Source organism: Natrix helvetica (genome assembly GCF_964273705.1).
Source record: "Natrix helvetica genome assembly, chromosome: 4".
NCBI classification, from domain to species: Eukaryota; Metazoa; Chordata; class Lepidosauria; order Squamata; family Natricidae; genus Natrix; species Natrix helvetica.
This window is the reverse complement of record NC_138550.1, coordinates 18,604,458-18,620,464: the sequence shown is the minus strand read 5'-3', so window position 1 is coordinate 18,620,464 and position 16,007 is coordinate 18,604,458. Positions and strand designations below refer to the sequence as shown.

General features: G+C 39.8%; 1 protein-coding gene across 1 annotated transcript in view; it reads left to right on the top strand.

Annotated features, from left to right (window-relative positions):
* Positions 1 to 15,744, top strand: part of CWF19L2 (CWF19 like cell cycle control factor 2) — a 106,532-nt gene extending 90,788 nt beyond the window's left edge. The window contains exons 15-18 of the mRNA XM_081950372.1: positions 5,816 to 5,971; positions 7,526 to 7,606; positions 12,879 to 12,980; positions 14,342 to 15,744. Coding sequence (XP_081806498.1) covers positions 5,816 to 5,971; positions 7,526 to 7,606; positions 12,879 to 12,980; positions 14,342 to 14,482 — 480 coding nt within the window. The 3' untranslated portion in view covers positions 14,483 to 15,744. The remainder of the gene's footprint in view (positions 1 to 5,815; positions 5,972 to 7,525; positions 7,607 to 12,878; positions 12,981 to 14,341) is intronic.
* Positions 15,745 to 16,007: the final 263 nt, after the last annotated feature.

Sequence of the window (16,007 nt, the reverse complement as noted above, 5' to 3'; positions counted from 1 at the left end):
GAAAATCTCATTGATATAAACTGACCGAAAGTAGTAATGAAATTAATATGTGGATTATATACTACAATGTATAAACTGATTGAAAGTACCAATAGAATTAATATGCTGATTATATATGACTATGCATTAATGTTTTATATTCAAATGTATACTATGAGTTTGGAGGGAGGGGGCGCCTACCACACTTTGCAACTGCCAAAATTTGTATACCTTTCCATTACCTTTTCTCTTATAAATGTTAAAAAAACCAATAAAACTTAAAAAAAAACAGAAAAAGAAAAATAAGAGTGTGGCAGGCCAAAGATCCTGAAAGAAATGTGACCACAGGCCTGACATCATTGTTTCTACTTTGCCATGTTTGCAACTCAGTCTCTTTGATCATCTTGTAGCAGCTAAATAAGTGATTCACAGTTTCTTCAGCTTTACACATATATACACAAAAAATATGAAATTACAGCTGTCAGTTCTTTAGCTGGTATTGCCCTTCATATACCAGAACCTAGGATGTTGTAACATATTTGCACATACTATATGTGCAGATCCAAGCGGTGTGGCCTTTTTAATTGACAGGTGGAAATTTTGTCAATGCACAGGTTTTGCAAGTCCTGTCCAACAAATTTTGGTATGATGGCATGCCAAAATACCTTGGACAGCATTTACAAATGGTTATTGGCACAACCATGGCCTGGTTTATGCATCATAATATTTTGGTTTCCAGATCTATGCGAATACAATCCTATATTTAGTTACCCATTCCCAGTGCACTAAAAAATTTCTGGAAAACAAAAATCCCTGTTCATCCTTCGCCTCTGTTGCTTGAAACAGACATTTGGCACAGAAACTGGGCACGTAACTATTTAATCTGGAGTTAGCTTGCTGCCTCGTTTTGTCAGCTGCAGTGTGCAAGAGCTATCTAATTTACAAAATAAAGATCTTTTAAAATCGCCTCTTGTACTCTGCTTGCCCAATAAATTCTAATATATTGCAGACAAACAAAGTTACAGTCAAACAAATAGGAAAAACAATATTAAAAATGGGTGTCAGGCATATCCTTTGGAATGCTGCCATTATTGCTTTCTGTCTGAAATACTATAAAGTTTTCAGTTCATCCATAAACTTTTGCACTCTGATCACAGGCATGAAATACAAAATCTCAGAGGAGGTTTAGTGGAATTCATAACAAGTGAGGACTATTGGATCTCGGTTGCAGAAATCCAGATGACACTCTGTAGCAGGAAAAAAAGATAAAATATGGTAGCTTTTTTTCCTTGCTGTCAGAAGGTCATCCAGATTTTTAAAGCTCAGAGCTGATATTCCTAGCATCAGAGCTGAGCTGAGCCATGTCTTTTGGAAAGTCAAGCTTTGATCCATTTTCTTCTTAAGTCTCTGGTTCCATCAGTCACATTATTAATGCTGTGGATTTTGTCAGTTTCCCAAGCAAGAAACTTTACTTGTGTGACATTGGCATTGGTAAATTGGGGGATGTAATGTTTGTTCTTCCTGCTGTCTGTGGGTTCCCTCCCAGATATGTTTCCAGTTTTTGTTCTTAAATTCAAAAATATTGACAGGATGATCTGATTTAAAACATTATTCTATGTCTAACGTTACTGGGCTTTTCAAGTGAACATCGATTCTTCTGCCAAGCAATTTTAGGTCATTAATTCAGTCATAATTATGTATGCTTTATTCTTGGCTGCTATGTATTTTAAAATATGTGTTATTTTAATTGTCTTTATTCTTTAAGTTTTATTCGTTGCTCAGAGTCATTGGTGAGGTGGCAGCCACACAAAATACATAAACAAACAAATAAGTAACAACTTTTAGGAGTCTGTGGGAATCTAGGTAACTTCAGTTTAGCTAACCTCAAGCAATATTTATAAAAATATCAAAATTGTCTCCTAAATCTTCTAGACCAGTGATAGCTAACCTTTTTGTCATCACATGCCGAAAGCGTGTGTGTGTGCGTGCCCACACCCATAATGCAATGAGCGTATGACACCCCCCCCGTGCCTCCTGCCTCCCTGCGCATGTGCGTGTGACCCCTGCATTCCTGCTCCCCCCCAACCCGCAGCTCATTTTGGACCTAGTAGGCCTCCCTGCACCCTCCTGGAACCAAAAATGGGGCACAGGGGGAGCGCTGCACCCCCCTGCGCTCTCCCATGCATGCGCAGGCATCTCCTGCATGTGCGGCAGAGACCCAAAAATCAGCTGGCCGACGGGAGACGCAAGTGCATGCGCGATGGAGCTGAGCTGGGGTGATGGCTCATGTGCCCACAGAGAGGGCTCCGCTTGCCATCTGTGGCATGCTTGCCATAGGTTCTCCATCAAGGCTCTAGAGAATTAAACCTGGTGCTTGTTATTATATATGCTGGTTGATAACCGAACCTCATCCTAGTAACTTCTGTGACAAAACAGAATTGTGTACTTTGCCATAAAAGTCTCCCAAATACTATTGCCAGAATGAATGCTAGTGGCAATGTTAAGCAGTAATGTGTTAACCATTCCATTAATTCTTAGTCTGGACAACAAGAACAGGCTATTTAGCTGACTGGTAAAATTCTTGAAGATGTTGGCCAGGGGGCTTGTTTCTGTTTATTTTTCCATTTAATTGTCATTGAAACTCAGACCTTCTGATGCCAGGATTTTTGGTTGACAGCTTTTGCCTATCTCTGCAACATGAGGCTGATTAGAATTCTCAGCACAGTGAAACAAAAAATAAAATAAAATCTGAAATGGAAGTTTGTTGGCTGTCTTCAGATTTTCTCCAAATATTTTTTGCAGAAATTTGCATTGATGTATAGCATAAACCAGGGGTGTCAAATTCAAGGTCTGGGGGCCGTATCTGGCCTGCAAGATGCTTAGATCTGGCCTGTGGGGCCACCCCAGATATAACAAAGGACTAGCCCGCGGTGCCTCTGCCAGCAAAAATGGAGCTTCGGGAGGGCCGCCCGTTTTCTATGGCAGAGGGTTTCAGGAGGCCATCACATCCAAAAGTGGAGTTCAGGAGCATGTTTTCGCTGGCAGAGCACTCAGGCCACCACAGGCGCCCCCAACATGAGTGATGTCGAGCTGGCCATGCCAACCCTGGCCCCCCGAGGTCAAACAACCCTGACGTGGCCCTCAATGAAATCAAGTTTGACACCCCTGGTTTAAACTGTTTCAGTCCCCTTTTTAAAGTATGCCTTACTTAGGTTTTTGTTGTATTTTGTTTTCTTTCAACACTGCCAATAACATTGTGTTATTTTATTGGAGCACCAATCATCTTGGCAGCCAGCATCAGGCTATTCAATTATTTGGTTTGTCATTGTTTCTGGTACTTCGTGAAAATAAAAGATCTGTCACCTTTCATCCTGGGATTCTTTGGACCATAACTTATGGCAGAATGTATGAAAGTCCTAGATTCAAGCTGGCATCTCTAGATAATAGTTCAAGTAACAACTAATGGATGTGGTGGTGATGGGGAGACTCTTCATAAGCCTCTGGAGTGTTTCTACCATTCAAACTATGTCACGTTTTTCTGAAGGACAAGTAGTCTGATTTATTGTAAGGCAGTTTGGATATTTACATAATTGTTAGCAAGAAAATGAATGACACAACCTTCTGTAGTTAGGTTGCCATTATCAGATGTATTAGCATTTGATTTTTTTTATAAGAATATATTCCTTTTTAGTTTGTCCTTTATTCTGTCTGGATGTTTTGGCTTCAGCAGCAAATGCAGACAGTTTCATTTGCTTTGCATTGCATATCTGGTATTGCAAAATAAATAGTTGCTCTCATAATTAAATCAATAAAGTTTGAAACCGTATTTCATGAGCTAGTGTAGCCCATGCGTGTCAAGTTCACATCATCACGATGTCGTCACATGATGTATTGGGACTCCCCCCCATTTGGGGCGGGGCCTGCACATGACACATCTGGCCTGCAGGCTGTGAGTTTTGACACCCTTGGTGTAGCCTGTCTCCTCATCATATTTGGCTTATGAAAAGTGAGTTTTATAATATATATGATGCTGTACAATTGGCCTATGATTCAAGCAGATACAGACGTATCGTTATTATTTTGAGGACCTCAAGTTCTTAGCACTTTCATCTTCTTTATCAAATACTTGCCTGGGTATTTATTTATAGGGAGAAAATGTCCAGACCGAACGTAATTTCTAATGTTGGGTTTTCCCCCTTACCAGAGGGAGCCTCCTTGTGGAGTACTGTTATCATGGCAACTCCACTGCGCTGTACAATAGAAGCCAGTTCGGCAGTACAGCACAACAGGCTGTATCTTAACAGAACACACACCCCAAGGGGATGTTAGGGGTGTCTTATCCCCACAGTATTTTTCTCCCGAGAGTAAGCCATCTGTGTACCAAGTTTGTTTGAAATTGCTCGAGGCTTTCCAGAGTTATGCTGAAAAACACACACACACACACAGACACACACACACACACACACACACACTTTTATGTATATAGATTATTCCAACATTTCAAGTTTGGGTTATAGACTCATCTTTCATTTCCTGGAAATCTGGACTGTGATTTCCACCTTTTCCGTTATTTCTAAAAAGTCCCAGTTTACAAACACTGGGGCAGATGCAAACTGATGCTCTCTGTAATTCTTTGTGACATTCCATCCTATGCAGGAGAATGAGTGAACGTGAACAGAGGTCAAGTCTGTTACAGTTAACAGGTTGGATAAACCTCGGCAGAACAGAGATGAGAGATCTACGATTGCTTTTCTTTAAAGGGAATATTATTATTGCACTTAAAGGTCAATAAAGCCTGATGAAAATGTCACATTTTGACAAATTATGTAATTGGAAGAATGGTGGCATTTGGAGTCAATATAAGACAAGAGATTAACTTCTGTGTAAATGTGCCTAAAGGACCTCCTGTTGTTTCTACTTCCATTTATATTGCCCAATAAATGAACTTCGGTACATACCTTTCCTTTGACATATAAGAAGGCTCTCTGCACCAAGAACTCCACAAGAAATTCCTCTGACATTCTGCATATTGTATAAATATTTAAAATTACCCATACTCATTATATTTGATTTTGCATGCAGCAAAAATGCAAAATGTAGGACAACCCCCCCAGTTAAAATATTCTTCATTCTTAATATTTAAAAGAGGCAGGATAGAATATTTCCCCTAAAAGAGAAACGGAGAATAGTCTTAACAAAGACAGAAAGCAGCCCCAGTCTTCCTGCCATAGGAAAACAGCCTCAAAACAGAAGAAACTGGTCTTTTGGATAGGAGATTTTGTATCCATTCTGGGCCAAGACTGGATCAATCTATTCATAAACAAAACTCCTTCAGCCACAAACTCCCACAGAAGGCTGGAGCTGATCAGATTAAGCATTTACATCCCCCCCCCCCAATTTCTAAGGACGTGACATTATAGGATTTACTCACCACCATTAGAACAGCAAAAGACCCAAGGCTCACTACTTTGCACAACTCCCTGGAGCATCTCAATCACCAAACCCCAGAACCCTATAAAATCCATCCACTCACTCAGCCATTTTGCCAGCCACCGCAGAAACATGCTGCTGTCTCTGAAAGTTTCTGGAAACCAAATAAACTGAGACCTTTTTTCCGTGTAGCCAGCCTCCATTTTGTTTCAAGCTGAGTTTTTTCTCCTCACAACTTGGAACCAGACTGGATTTCTTCTCACACTATGAAAAGCATAAAGCTTCTCAGTTCACTGCAGACATTTGCATAGTCACATTTCCTAGTAATGTTAAGGTTGGAATAACTATTGTTTTCTTCTCTATCTCTCTCCCTTCCTCCCCGCCACCCCACCTTTTCTTGTACCAGGTATTCAGAAAAACCTTGGTAAAGATGTTTGAAGCTGAAGAATTGGATTGTGTCTTTCTGGAGACAAATTTAAGTATAAGCAAACAATATCACATGGTATATGAATGTATTCCTCTCCCAAAGGAAGTGGGGGATATGGCTCCCATCTATTTCAAGGTAACAATTTTTTTTAACATCTCTGGTTTTCTTTTGACCCTAAAGCAGAGCAACCCTAAAATGAGTTATGTGAAACTACTCATGATAATATTGTATTCAGGTTCTTAAATGATTTGTTTTCATAAGAAAGTTAGCCAAAACTAGTACAGGCATCAGTACTATCAGATACTTCCCTTTATAGGCACTTCATAGAAACTGTATTTTTATTTTTAACAAGACCTTCCATCAGCAAAAAGATAATTGCTTGTTGAAGACTCAGATGATGATTCTTTTTTTTCTTTTCTTTTTTCTTCCTTTTCAATTTTTTTTTAGCAACAAAGTATTTTTTTTAAAGTATGCCACTACCTGGAAATAGTCATATTAAACTAGCTGTGGAGTTGGTATTATCTGCTTTGGTCCACTTCCCAGGGAGGGGAAGAGGGGAAAGAAAACTTTTTGTCATGAATGAGACCCACCAGTAGAAGTGAAATATAGGATGTTGTAAAATGGAAATCAATTTTTTCTAAAGATGGCTGATTTGGATATGTTTGCCCCAACAGACATGTTGAATCCAAAATGCCTTTTATATACTGTGTATTTTGAAGCAATTTAAATGCCATGGGAAGGTATTAGTAAATATGGGAGCTTTTACCGACATTATGATTCTTTGGCCTGAATTTCCTTTTCCTTCCCTTCCCTTCATATGGTGATAGTGGTGGTGTGTGAGTGTGTATACACCAGAGGTGGGTTCCCACCAGTTTGGCCCAGTTCAGCTGAACCGGTAGTGGCATGCGGCCTGGGTTGCAGAACCGGCAGTGACACAGGCTGGCCACACCTCCGAACCGGTTCCCCGGTCCCCGCTGTTGCCTCCGCCATCTTTTTTTTTTTAGTTCTGCGCATGTGCAGAACAATTTCTATTAGCGCACGCACGAGTGAACCGGCAGTAACGCTGGCCAGAACCCACCCCTGATATACACGTAAATAGATTTCACACAATTGTCACAATTATTCAGAGGCAATAGCATGTATAATTCTATAATGTGAAATCCCTTATTTTGAACTAATTTATGTCAGGTTACAGTTAAACTGCAGTTCTGAAACAGTAAAATAAAAAGAGAAAGGTACAGAGTAAAGTTATCACTGCATCAGTCTTCATTAGGCTTTAATCTAATACATAAAATTGAATTACCTAATTAATATGTACTAATGAAATTTCTGAGAGCCAGCTTGGCTTAATGGTTAAGGTGCATAAAAAGCTAGAAACCAGGAGACTGTCAGGCCCAAAGCCAGCTGGGTGTCCTTGGGCCAGTTGCTTTCTCACAGTGCTATGAAGGAAGCCAATGGCAAAACATTTTTGAAAAACTTTGCTAAAATAACTACAGTCTCTGTAGTTATCTAATTTGACACATTTGAACGGGGGTGGGGTGGGGTGGGGGAGAGAAAGAATCTGCAGTCTCCATTCTGATCATAATTTGGTGGGGTGGGGAGAGGCCCAAATGAATTCTACTTTGTGTCATACATTGTTGCCGTTTTGTGGACGTTTTATATATTCTTGCAATATTTCCCCCTCCCCAGAAAGCTATAATGGAATCAGACGAAGAGTGGGCCATGAATAAAAAACTAATTAATCTAGGCTCAAAAGATGTTCGCAAATCGGTAAGTATTCCAAGCTCATCACTTGTAATGCAGAGCTGATTTCGACTTGTGAATGTGTGCAGTGCTTTTAAAAGACAGTGCCTTTGTAATAAAAGACTACATAGAAAAATACAGTTGATGAAAGAACACATCTGCATTCCAAGGCTAAATCTAACCATATTGACTGGTATATTTCAAAGAAACTCTAAGAAATATCCATGGGAATACTTTTTTAATTATCTCGTAAGGTAATTTTTGAAGGTATTGGCTTTATTGACAGCTTTTCTCTGCTTCAGTTCCATATGTCTTACATATGTAATTACTCTGTTGAGTCCCATTGAATTCACTGAGAGTTTAGTGAAAGATGCATTTATATGCAGTGGCTTCTGGGAGCCACATTCACTTGGAATAATTTGAAATTTTCAGCTAGGTGGTTTGTTTCCTTCAGAAGAGCTATGATGCGGAATTGGGAAGAAAGGCTCTTTTATTTTACTTCATTATCCTGCCTTTCTTCCAGGGTTTCAGTGATGCTTATAAAGAGAACATGTTTCATTTTTATTTTCCAAACTGTGTGAGGTATTTTGGACCAAGAAATAACAATTGGCTCCAAATCACCTACTGAGATTCCATCGGGAAGGCTGGACTTGAATCTTTAACTTTTCAAGGCCTCTTTAACTTGGTAACCTTTAATTTACTTTTAATAAATTTACATTTAATTTAATAAACCCTAAAATTTAACTTGGTTTTGATTCAGTTTTAACTCTGTTTTTAACTCTGCTTTTATGTTGCTATATATATATTTTTTTTATTTGTAAAGCATCTGAAGTCACTTAGACTAGGTGAGACGGGCGATGTAGAAATTGGATAAATAAATCTAGTCAAAACACCTAAACCACTATGTTCACTGTCTTTGGGAATTCATTACGTTGGGAGTTCAGCATGTAGAGAAATCTAATTACTAGATCCATGTCAATCTGTCAACTGAAATGTCTCACCCAGTGTTTGTACAGACCTAGCAGTTTTTATTTATCTTCCTGTCACTCCTAAATCATAGTTCTTCAGGGCAATCAAGTATTTATTCTGAAGTTTCCAAAATTTCTCTTTCTCTCTCTCTCCCTCACTCTCTTCCTCTCCCCCTGCCTCTCCCTCCCTGCCTCCGTCCTCAATTTCAATAGCTATGCAATGGCTTTGATATTTTGAGAAAATAGATTCTAAATCTGTGATGGCGAACCTATGGCACAGGTGGCACGCAGAGCCCCCTCTGCGGGCACGCAAGTTGTCCCCCCAGTTCAGTTCCACAATGGATACACGTGGGCCTCCTGCTGGCAGCTGGTTTTTGGGTCTCTGCCGCGCATGCGCAGGGGGCAGACCGCATGTGGGAGATGCACATGCATGCACAGACGGTCAGGGTGTGAGTGGGGGTCATGCAAGCATGTGTGGGGGTCATGTACACATGCTTGGGGGCGGGGCACGTGTGTGGGGAGGGGAGCGCAAGGGGTCATGTGCACATGTGCGGGTGTGGGGAAGTACAGGGGGATCACACACGCATTGCATTGTGGTGCGGGCGTGCACTTTCAACACGCGACGACAAAAAGTTTAGCCATCACTGTTCTAAATCATACAAAGAGTAGACCTTTTAGTTCAGGATTAGGCAGCTTTTTGTCATGGATAAATTTACAAAGGCTGAACTTGCCTATTTACAACAAGGCACTCATAGCTGACAGGCCTGCCAAAAAGCCACTTGTTTATCAGCAGGGAAATTAATGAGGTTGCCACCCTCATTGTGTTGCAAGCCACAGAATGCTCTCCTCTCGTTCGGGCTTACCTTTATCTTTTTTTTTCTCCTGTGCAGATAGATATCCTTTGCATCTATTATTATTTTTATAATACTTTATCTCGGGTCGCAGAAACACCATTGAAAATAATACAGGAGAATGGATGTTTTGCTTTGCAGTGTGCCTTTATTTCTATTATATTTCATACTAAGCAACTTTAAGCTGGGAAAAGAACAATACATCACAGAATTTAAAGGTACAAGATTAAGATAGGCAAAAATGTTACTTATTCCCTATTTAGTACATAGTTTCCCATCCAATGCCATTTTTAAAAAAAAAATATTAACATGTGCTCCTGTGTTATTTGACTTTATCTAGAAGAAAAATGAGTGAGTTATGCAATGAGTTATTTAACACCATTCTCTTAAATCATAAAAGCATGCAGTAATGTTAGGATCATTTATTTTCAGAATAGAAAGTAAAGTATCAACCTTCATTTCATTTTATAGATGCACAACTAAGTTTCAGGACTTAGTGCTTCTACCATAAAATCATGTGTGTTCCTTTTGTTTCTTTGCTTGGTCTTCCGACTGAACTTTCTCTGGTTATTCTTCAACATTAAATTGACTATGGGAAGGCATCAAAATGAATTTTGCAAAGCAAAATTTTGGAAAAACATTGTTTAAGGCATAGTAACATGCCTAGCTAGTGCATCTTATAGTCCAAAAAATACAGTACTCCACCAAAATTAGTCAGCCTTTATTTATTTGCATTTCGGCCAAGATGAGGGCAAAACCAGATCTAAAGTATTTCCTGCGGAAATCCACATAGTTAAAGTTTCAATTCTTCCTCCCCCTATTAGACCAGACCATATTGTCCAATGGAGTCTCCTGATATTGTTATGAGTCTTTTGGCTTTGGTACACATCTGCCAAAGTTTCTTTCATTTTTACGACTGGCTTCTTGATGTCTGGAGCCTACATTCCATCTCTCCACCCCCCACCCCCAGTTCGTTGGCAAGCTGAGAAGCAATAATAGTTGTAACAGTGAACATGCAATTGCGAAGCTTGCCAATACATGCAGGTACAGTGCTTAACTATGGACTACCTGTACAGCTTGTACTGTGCTTGTACAGAAAGCTCTTGATTGCGGAGGAATCTCCCTGAAAGAGATAGCCTTGCTGAATGAATGGATCTTATGAGCCGTGGTGGCGCAGTGGTTAGAATGCAGGCTACTTCTGCTGATCACCGGCTGACAGCAGTTTGGCAGTTCGAATCTCACCAGGCTCAAGGTTGACTCAGCCTTCCATCCTTCCAAGGTCGGTAAAATGAGGACCCAGATTGTTGGGGGCAAGAGGCTGACACGGAAACTGCTTAGAGGGGGCTGTGAAGCCCTATGAAGCGGTATAGCGGAAGTCTAAGCGCTATTGCTATATACTGGAGAGTTGCTCGACACTTCGGAGTGTTTTGGGGTTGGAGGAGAGAGAAGAATTACATCATTTCCTCTGTTGGCAGGAGGAGACTCTGGACTCAAATTGCAATGTTTGTAGTTTTCATCTAGACCAGGATTCCAATTTTTAACTTTTTAATTATTCACTAACCATATGCACATAAGGTTCTCCAAGTCGCTTACAAATTATTAATTCTGGATTTTTTTGTTTGTTTAAGAATTAGTGCTTCATTAAATAGCCCCTTGACTGCCCTGTCATGAACATCCATATGGCTGTGGCAAGTGGCCCAGAGTGCTGTTTCTTTTTACCACTGTTCGTTTTAATGACAGTTTAAAATAAAGAAGCAAACTTTTGCACGTCATTTTCCTAACAGTTTTGAACAGTATGACAATGTGTAGAATGAATTTGTGAAACTTCATTATAATGACAACACAGCAATATTACACATGAAGATATGCAGAACTCAAAAGACAGTGTTAACACAATATCATGGCTTCCTTTATCCAAAGTCACTATTTTGTAGGAATGTCATGAACAATCTATTGTTTTCTCAGACAGGGCAGTTCACAGAATTTGACCAAATGTGTAATGCACATGTAAGTATGTCTATATATGTAATGCCTGGCTGTTTCAGGCTTTAGTCTAAGAATGACATAGCACAACCCAGCCAAAAGTTCAGTTCTTTATTTGTTTATGCACAATAGACAGAATCTTGCCAGTCTAAACACTTACTACTCTCATTCTAATGAATATGTCCTGAGAAATTTTAGGGAGTGACTATTCTAACATTCTTCCTCTGAATCCAGCCCTGGGCTATGATGCCTCCTGTCTCACCTGTCTTCCTGGGAAATTGCTGCTTCACTGTAGTCGATCACAGTTTCCCCTCTGTAGGTACCAATTTGCCTAGGCTGCCAGTTTAACAGCAGGAGGAGATGCTGTAATTGCCTGGAGACAGCAATTGTTAGGATGCATTTAGTTTCTTCAACATTTGGCATGCTTGCTCCTCCAAGGAAATCTTACTAAACAAGCCTTCTAGCAAGGCAGATAGCAGAATGTTAAAGCAGGCCCAAGAGAAAGTTCTTTGCTACTTAGGCAATTCTAAAGTTGTGAGATGCTAATAATTGGCTTGATACTAATGTTGAGTCTCGAAGTCCTAACATTATTGATTACTAAAAGTAGGCCATTTTGCCATTTTGCATCGGTAGCTCATTGTTTAAGACAACCTCTACTTGTATTTTGTTGGTAACGAAAGAGTGGATGAGAGACCATATGATTGCAATGTGTTCTTTGGGAGTTTCTTCTACCATATCTCCCATTTGTCATGGGTTGTTAAGCCCACAGTGCAAAATTTTTAGTTTTAACCAGAAACACAATTACCAGCTAGGCTCGAATCTCTATCCTATATTGATCTCCTTCCACTCACAAGTTTGATCAGGAAATCAAACACTTTCGCTTACCTGACTCCATCCAAGAATAATTAGAATACAGGCCAGACTCAGCTACGTATGTACAATACAGAATATTTAAAAACAATATTCCAAAAATATACAGTATTTTAAATGTTTGTATGTTTTCATGGGCAAAAAGCAAAGCTGCTCTGGCACCTCCCCCCCCCCCTTTCCCCAAACTCTTCAAAAGCACCTACCCATTTGGGATTTAGCTTGAGCCGGCACAGTGGTTAGAGTGCACTACTGCAGGCTACTTCAGCTGACTGCTAACTGCAGTTCAGCAGTTCGATTCTCACCAGCTCAAGGTTGACTCAGCCTTCCATCCTTCTGAGGTGGGTAAAATGAGGACCCAGATTGCTGGTGGCAATAGGCTGACTCTGTAAACTGCTTAGAGCGGGCTGTAAAAAGCACTGTGAAGTGGTATATAAATCTAAGTGGTATTGCTATTCCTACTGAGTAAATTTGGAAACTTTAGAATTTTGGAAAATATCTGAAGGTAAATAAATAAGTCAACCATCAATTTAAACATTTTAAGGATTTGGAATTTAATATTTTTGAAAGAAATAATTAATGCACTGTCTTATTACTGATTATTATTGTTCTTATTTTTTTTGTATTTAGGTGCCAAAAGGTTTGCCTTACTTCTCTGTAGATTTTGGCCTCCAAGGTGGTTTCGCTCACGTCATTGAAAATCAGTATATGTTCCCTCATTACTTTGGAAAGGTATTAAAATGTTCTGTTTTTGTTTGGTAAGATTAGTGCTTTCTATGTATTTACTTGGTGGAATGCGGTGGCTCAGTGGCTAAGATGCTGAGCTTGTTGATCAGAAGGTCAGCAGTTCGGCGGTTCGAATCCTTAGTGTCCCTAGTGTCACATAATGGAGTGAACTTCTGTTACTTGTCCCAGCTTCTGCCAACCTAGCAGTTTGAAAGCATGTAAAAATACAAGTAGAAAAATAGAAACTACCTTTAGTGGGAAGGTAACAGCATTCTGTGCTCCTTCGGCTTTTAGTCATGCCAGCTACATGACCACGGAGATGTCTTTGGACAGCTCTGGCTCTTTGGCTTTGAAACGGAGATGAGCCCCCTACAGCTGGGAACGACTAGCACATATGTGCGAGTGGAACCTTTACCTTTACTTTTATGCATTTGTTTAAGACATTTACTGTAGGCCAAGAGGATTACACTCCACAGTTTTATAGCTATAGTCTTCATTGTATCTGGGGTTTTATTGGTTGTTAAAGCTCCCACTATGCAATGTGAAAACTGCCGAGAACTATTTCCTTAAAGAAAATTATTAATATGTGGTTTTAAATATATATATATATATATATATGGAGAAGACCATCCAGGACATATTTTTATTTTTAATGTTGCCTTTGCTATGTTTGTGTTGTATTTGTGCTGATAAATAAATAAAGGGAGACTAGTATAGATATATTTCAAGCTATTTAGCTCTCATCAACTAGCCATATCCTTACTGGGATTTGAACCAGGGTTCATTAAAAATAAAAATATGGTTTTCTGCCTGGATGGTCTTCTGTAATGAGCCGAAGGACAGAAAGGGGGAGTAGTGAGCTCCCTCCCATATTTGGGCATACTAGGGGTTGTAACACAAATACATACCTATTTCCCTGGCTCAGCTGATAAGGAGGAGAGCCTGTGGCTTAGTGGCTAATTTATCTGCCTAATATGTAATACAGTCCAGGTTCAAATCCCAGTAAGGATAGGGCTAGCTGATGAGAGCTAAATAGCTTGAAATAGATCTATACTATGATATATTCTGTTCCTATAAGCGTCAGGAATAGATTTATGGAACAACTCCAGGTATGTTACCTAGTTCTGTAGGTGATGAATTGGAAATTATTTTAGTTCAAATCCATATTCCACCCCCAGCCTCCCATGGCCTTTGAAAGGTCTAGCATGCATAAAACATTTTAATGTGGTAGCCAGTTAGATGACTCATCTCTTCTTAGCATGCGAAGCTAGAATGGTTTTTTTCTCCTGCTTGACACTCTTTGTTCGAACAGGTGTGGGTTTTTCTGGTTATTTTAAGAAAAATAATATTCTTTCCTATTTTGAAAGGAAATAATTGGTGGCATGCTAGATTTGGAACCACGGCTTTGGAGGAAAGGACTACGAGAAAATTTTGAAGACCAGAGGAAGAAAGTGTTGCATTTTGCTCAGAAGTGGAAATTGTATGACTTCACTAAAAGTAAAGAATGAAAATAAAACTGCAGATGTCAATGTATTGGATCCTAAAAAGTTAATGAAGCATCACAATCTACAAAATTCTTTCTGTGGAAGAACTCCTGCTGGCAATAATAAACATGTTTTGTTTATTGAACATTGGAAGGGATAATAATACTTTAAAGGAAGACAAAAAAGTGGATTGGAGCTAAGATATTTGAGTCATGTATAAATCATGTCCGATGTACAATATGTAGACATATGTTTGAAGAAAATAGGAAGTCCTTATTTTAATAGATAATGAGTGTGTCTTGTTATCAATATTCCTGCTGTGTATTGTGATGACCCGGGACAAGGAACGAAGGTCACATAGCCAGCTGAGAGTTCAAACTCCCCATTAATGCTCCAAATGTCCCCCCCAAACGCTGGCGTGTTCTTGACAAATCCCAGAGCAAAGTGCACACATACACACACACGGCAGCTTCTGGCTGCGCCCAGTCCCGCAAAGCAAAGGAACAGGGAAATGAGTCCACGAAATAAGGAACAACGAGTCCACAAAGTAAGGAACAAGGCACTGAGTCCATGAAGTCAGGAAGAAGACCTGCAAACTCCAAATATCTATACCGGCACATGGAACTCTTACCAGCATTTGTTCCCGACAAATGCCCCTCCCCACTGTGTCTCAAATCTCAGTCCCTAGGTATGCCTGGTAAAGAGGGCGGAGTGCTCTCCTCCCAAGTTGTTGGGTTGGCAAGTGCTGTTCCCACCTTCTCTCCACTCTCTGTGCTCGGGGATCAGGAGGGGGCAGTCCTTGCTCATCACCTGAGCTTCATTGCTCCTCATGTTCAGTGTTTGCCCTCCCTCCTGCCCCCGTTCCTCCCTGCTAACAAGCCGTCCCAATCCTGAGGGGCCTTGGGTTGCCTCTGCCTGCTCCTCCCCACATTCCTCTGAAGACAATGAAGCTGCCCCCTCAATGTCTGCTCCGCAGATTCAGGCTGTGATGGGAGCATGACATGTATTCTTTAATGTTTCCCCGTTTTTACATTGTATATAAGCCTAACTTCTCTTGATAAAGGATAACGTAGTGAAGAGATTTTTAAATATTGAAAATGCCGCCACATTAAAAGTTTTTAAAATATTCTGTTTAAGTGTTGACAATTTGGGAAGGTTTAGTCTGAGGCACACTATTGAAGTTTAAAAGAAAACTGATGTAATTAAATTGTTTTGAAAATAATGGGGTAACTTTTGAATAAATAAGTCTCAACCTTTAAACACAAAAGAAGACAATATTTCTTGAAGTATTGATTCTTTAAAAACGTCAGGATTACCAAAGATTAGGGAATCTTGATTCCTATATTTTTTAAACAAAAAGGGAGTAATTGTTCAAGGTAGCCTTTTCTCCCCTAAAATGGATCCATAATAACAGACTTTCAGAAACATAGTAAACCAGGTAAGGGTATTTCCCAAATTCAGAAGCGACCATTTCCAAAATGGTGTAAAGAAAAATGCAGGGAATGTAAGACTGACAGGTCAAAAAAAAAAATCCCATATACAGAATTCT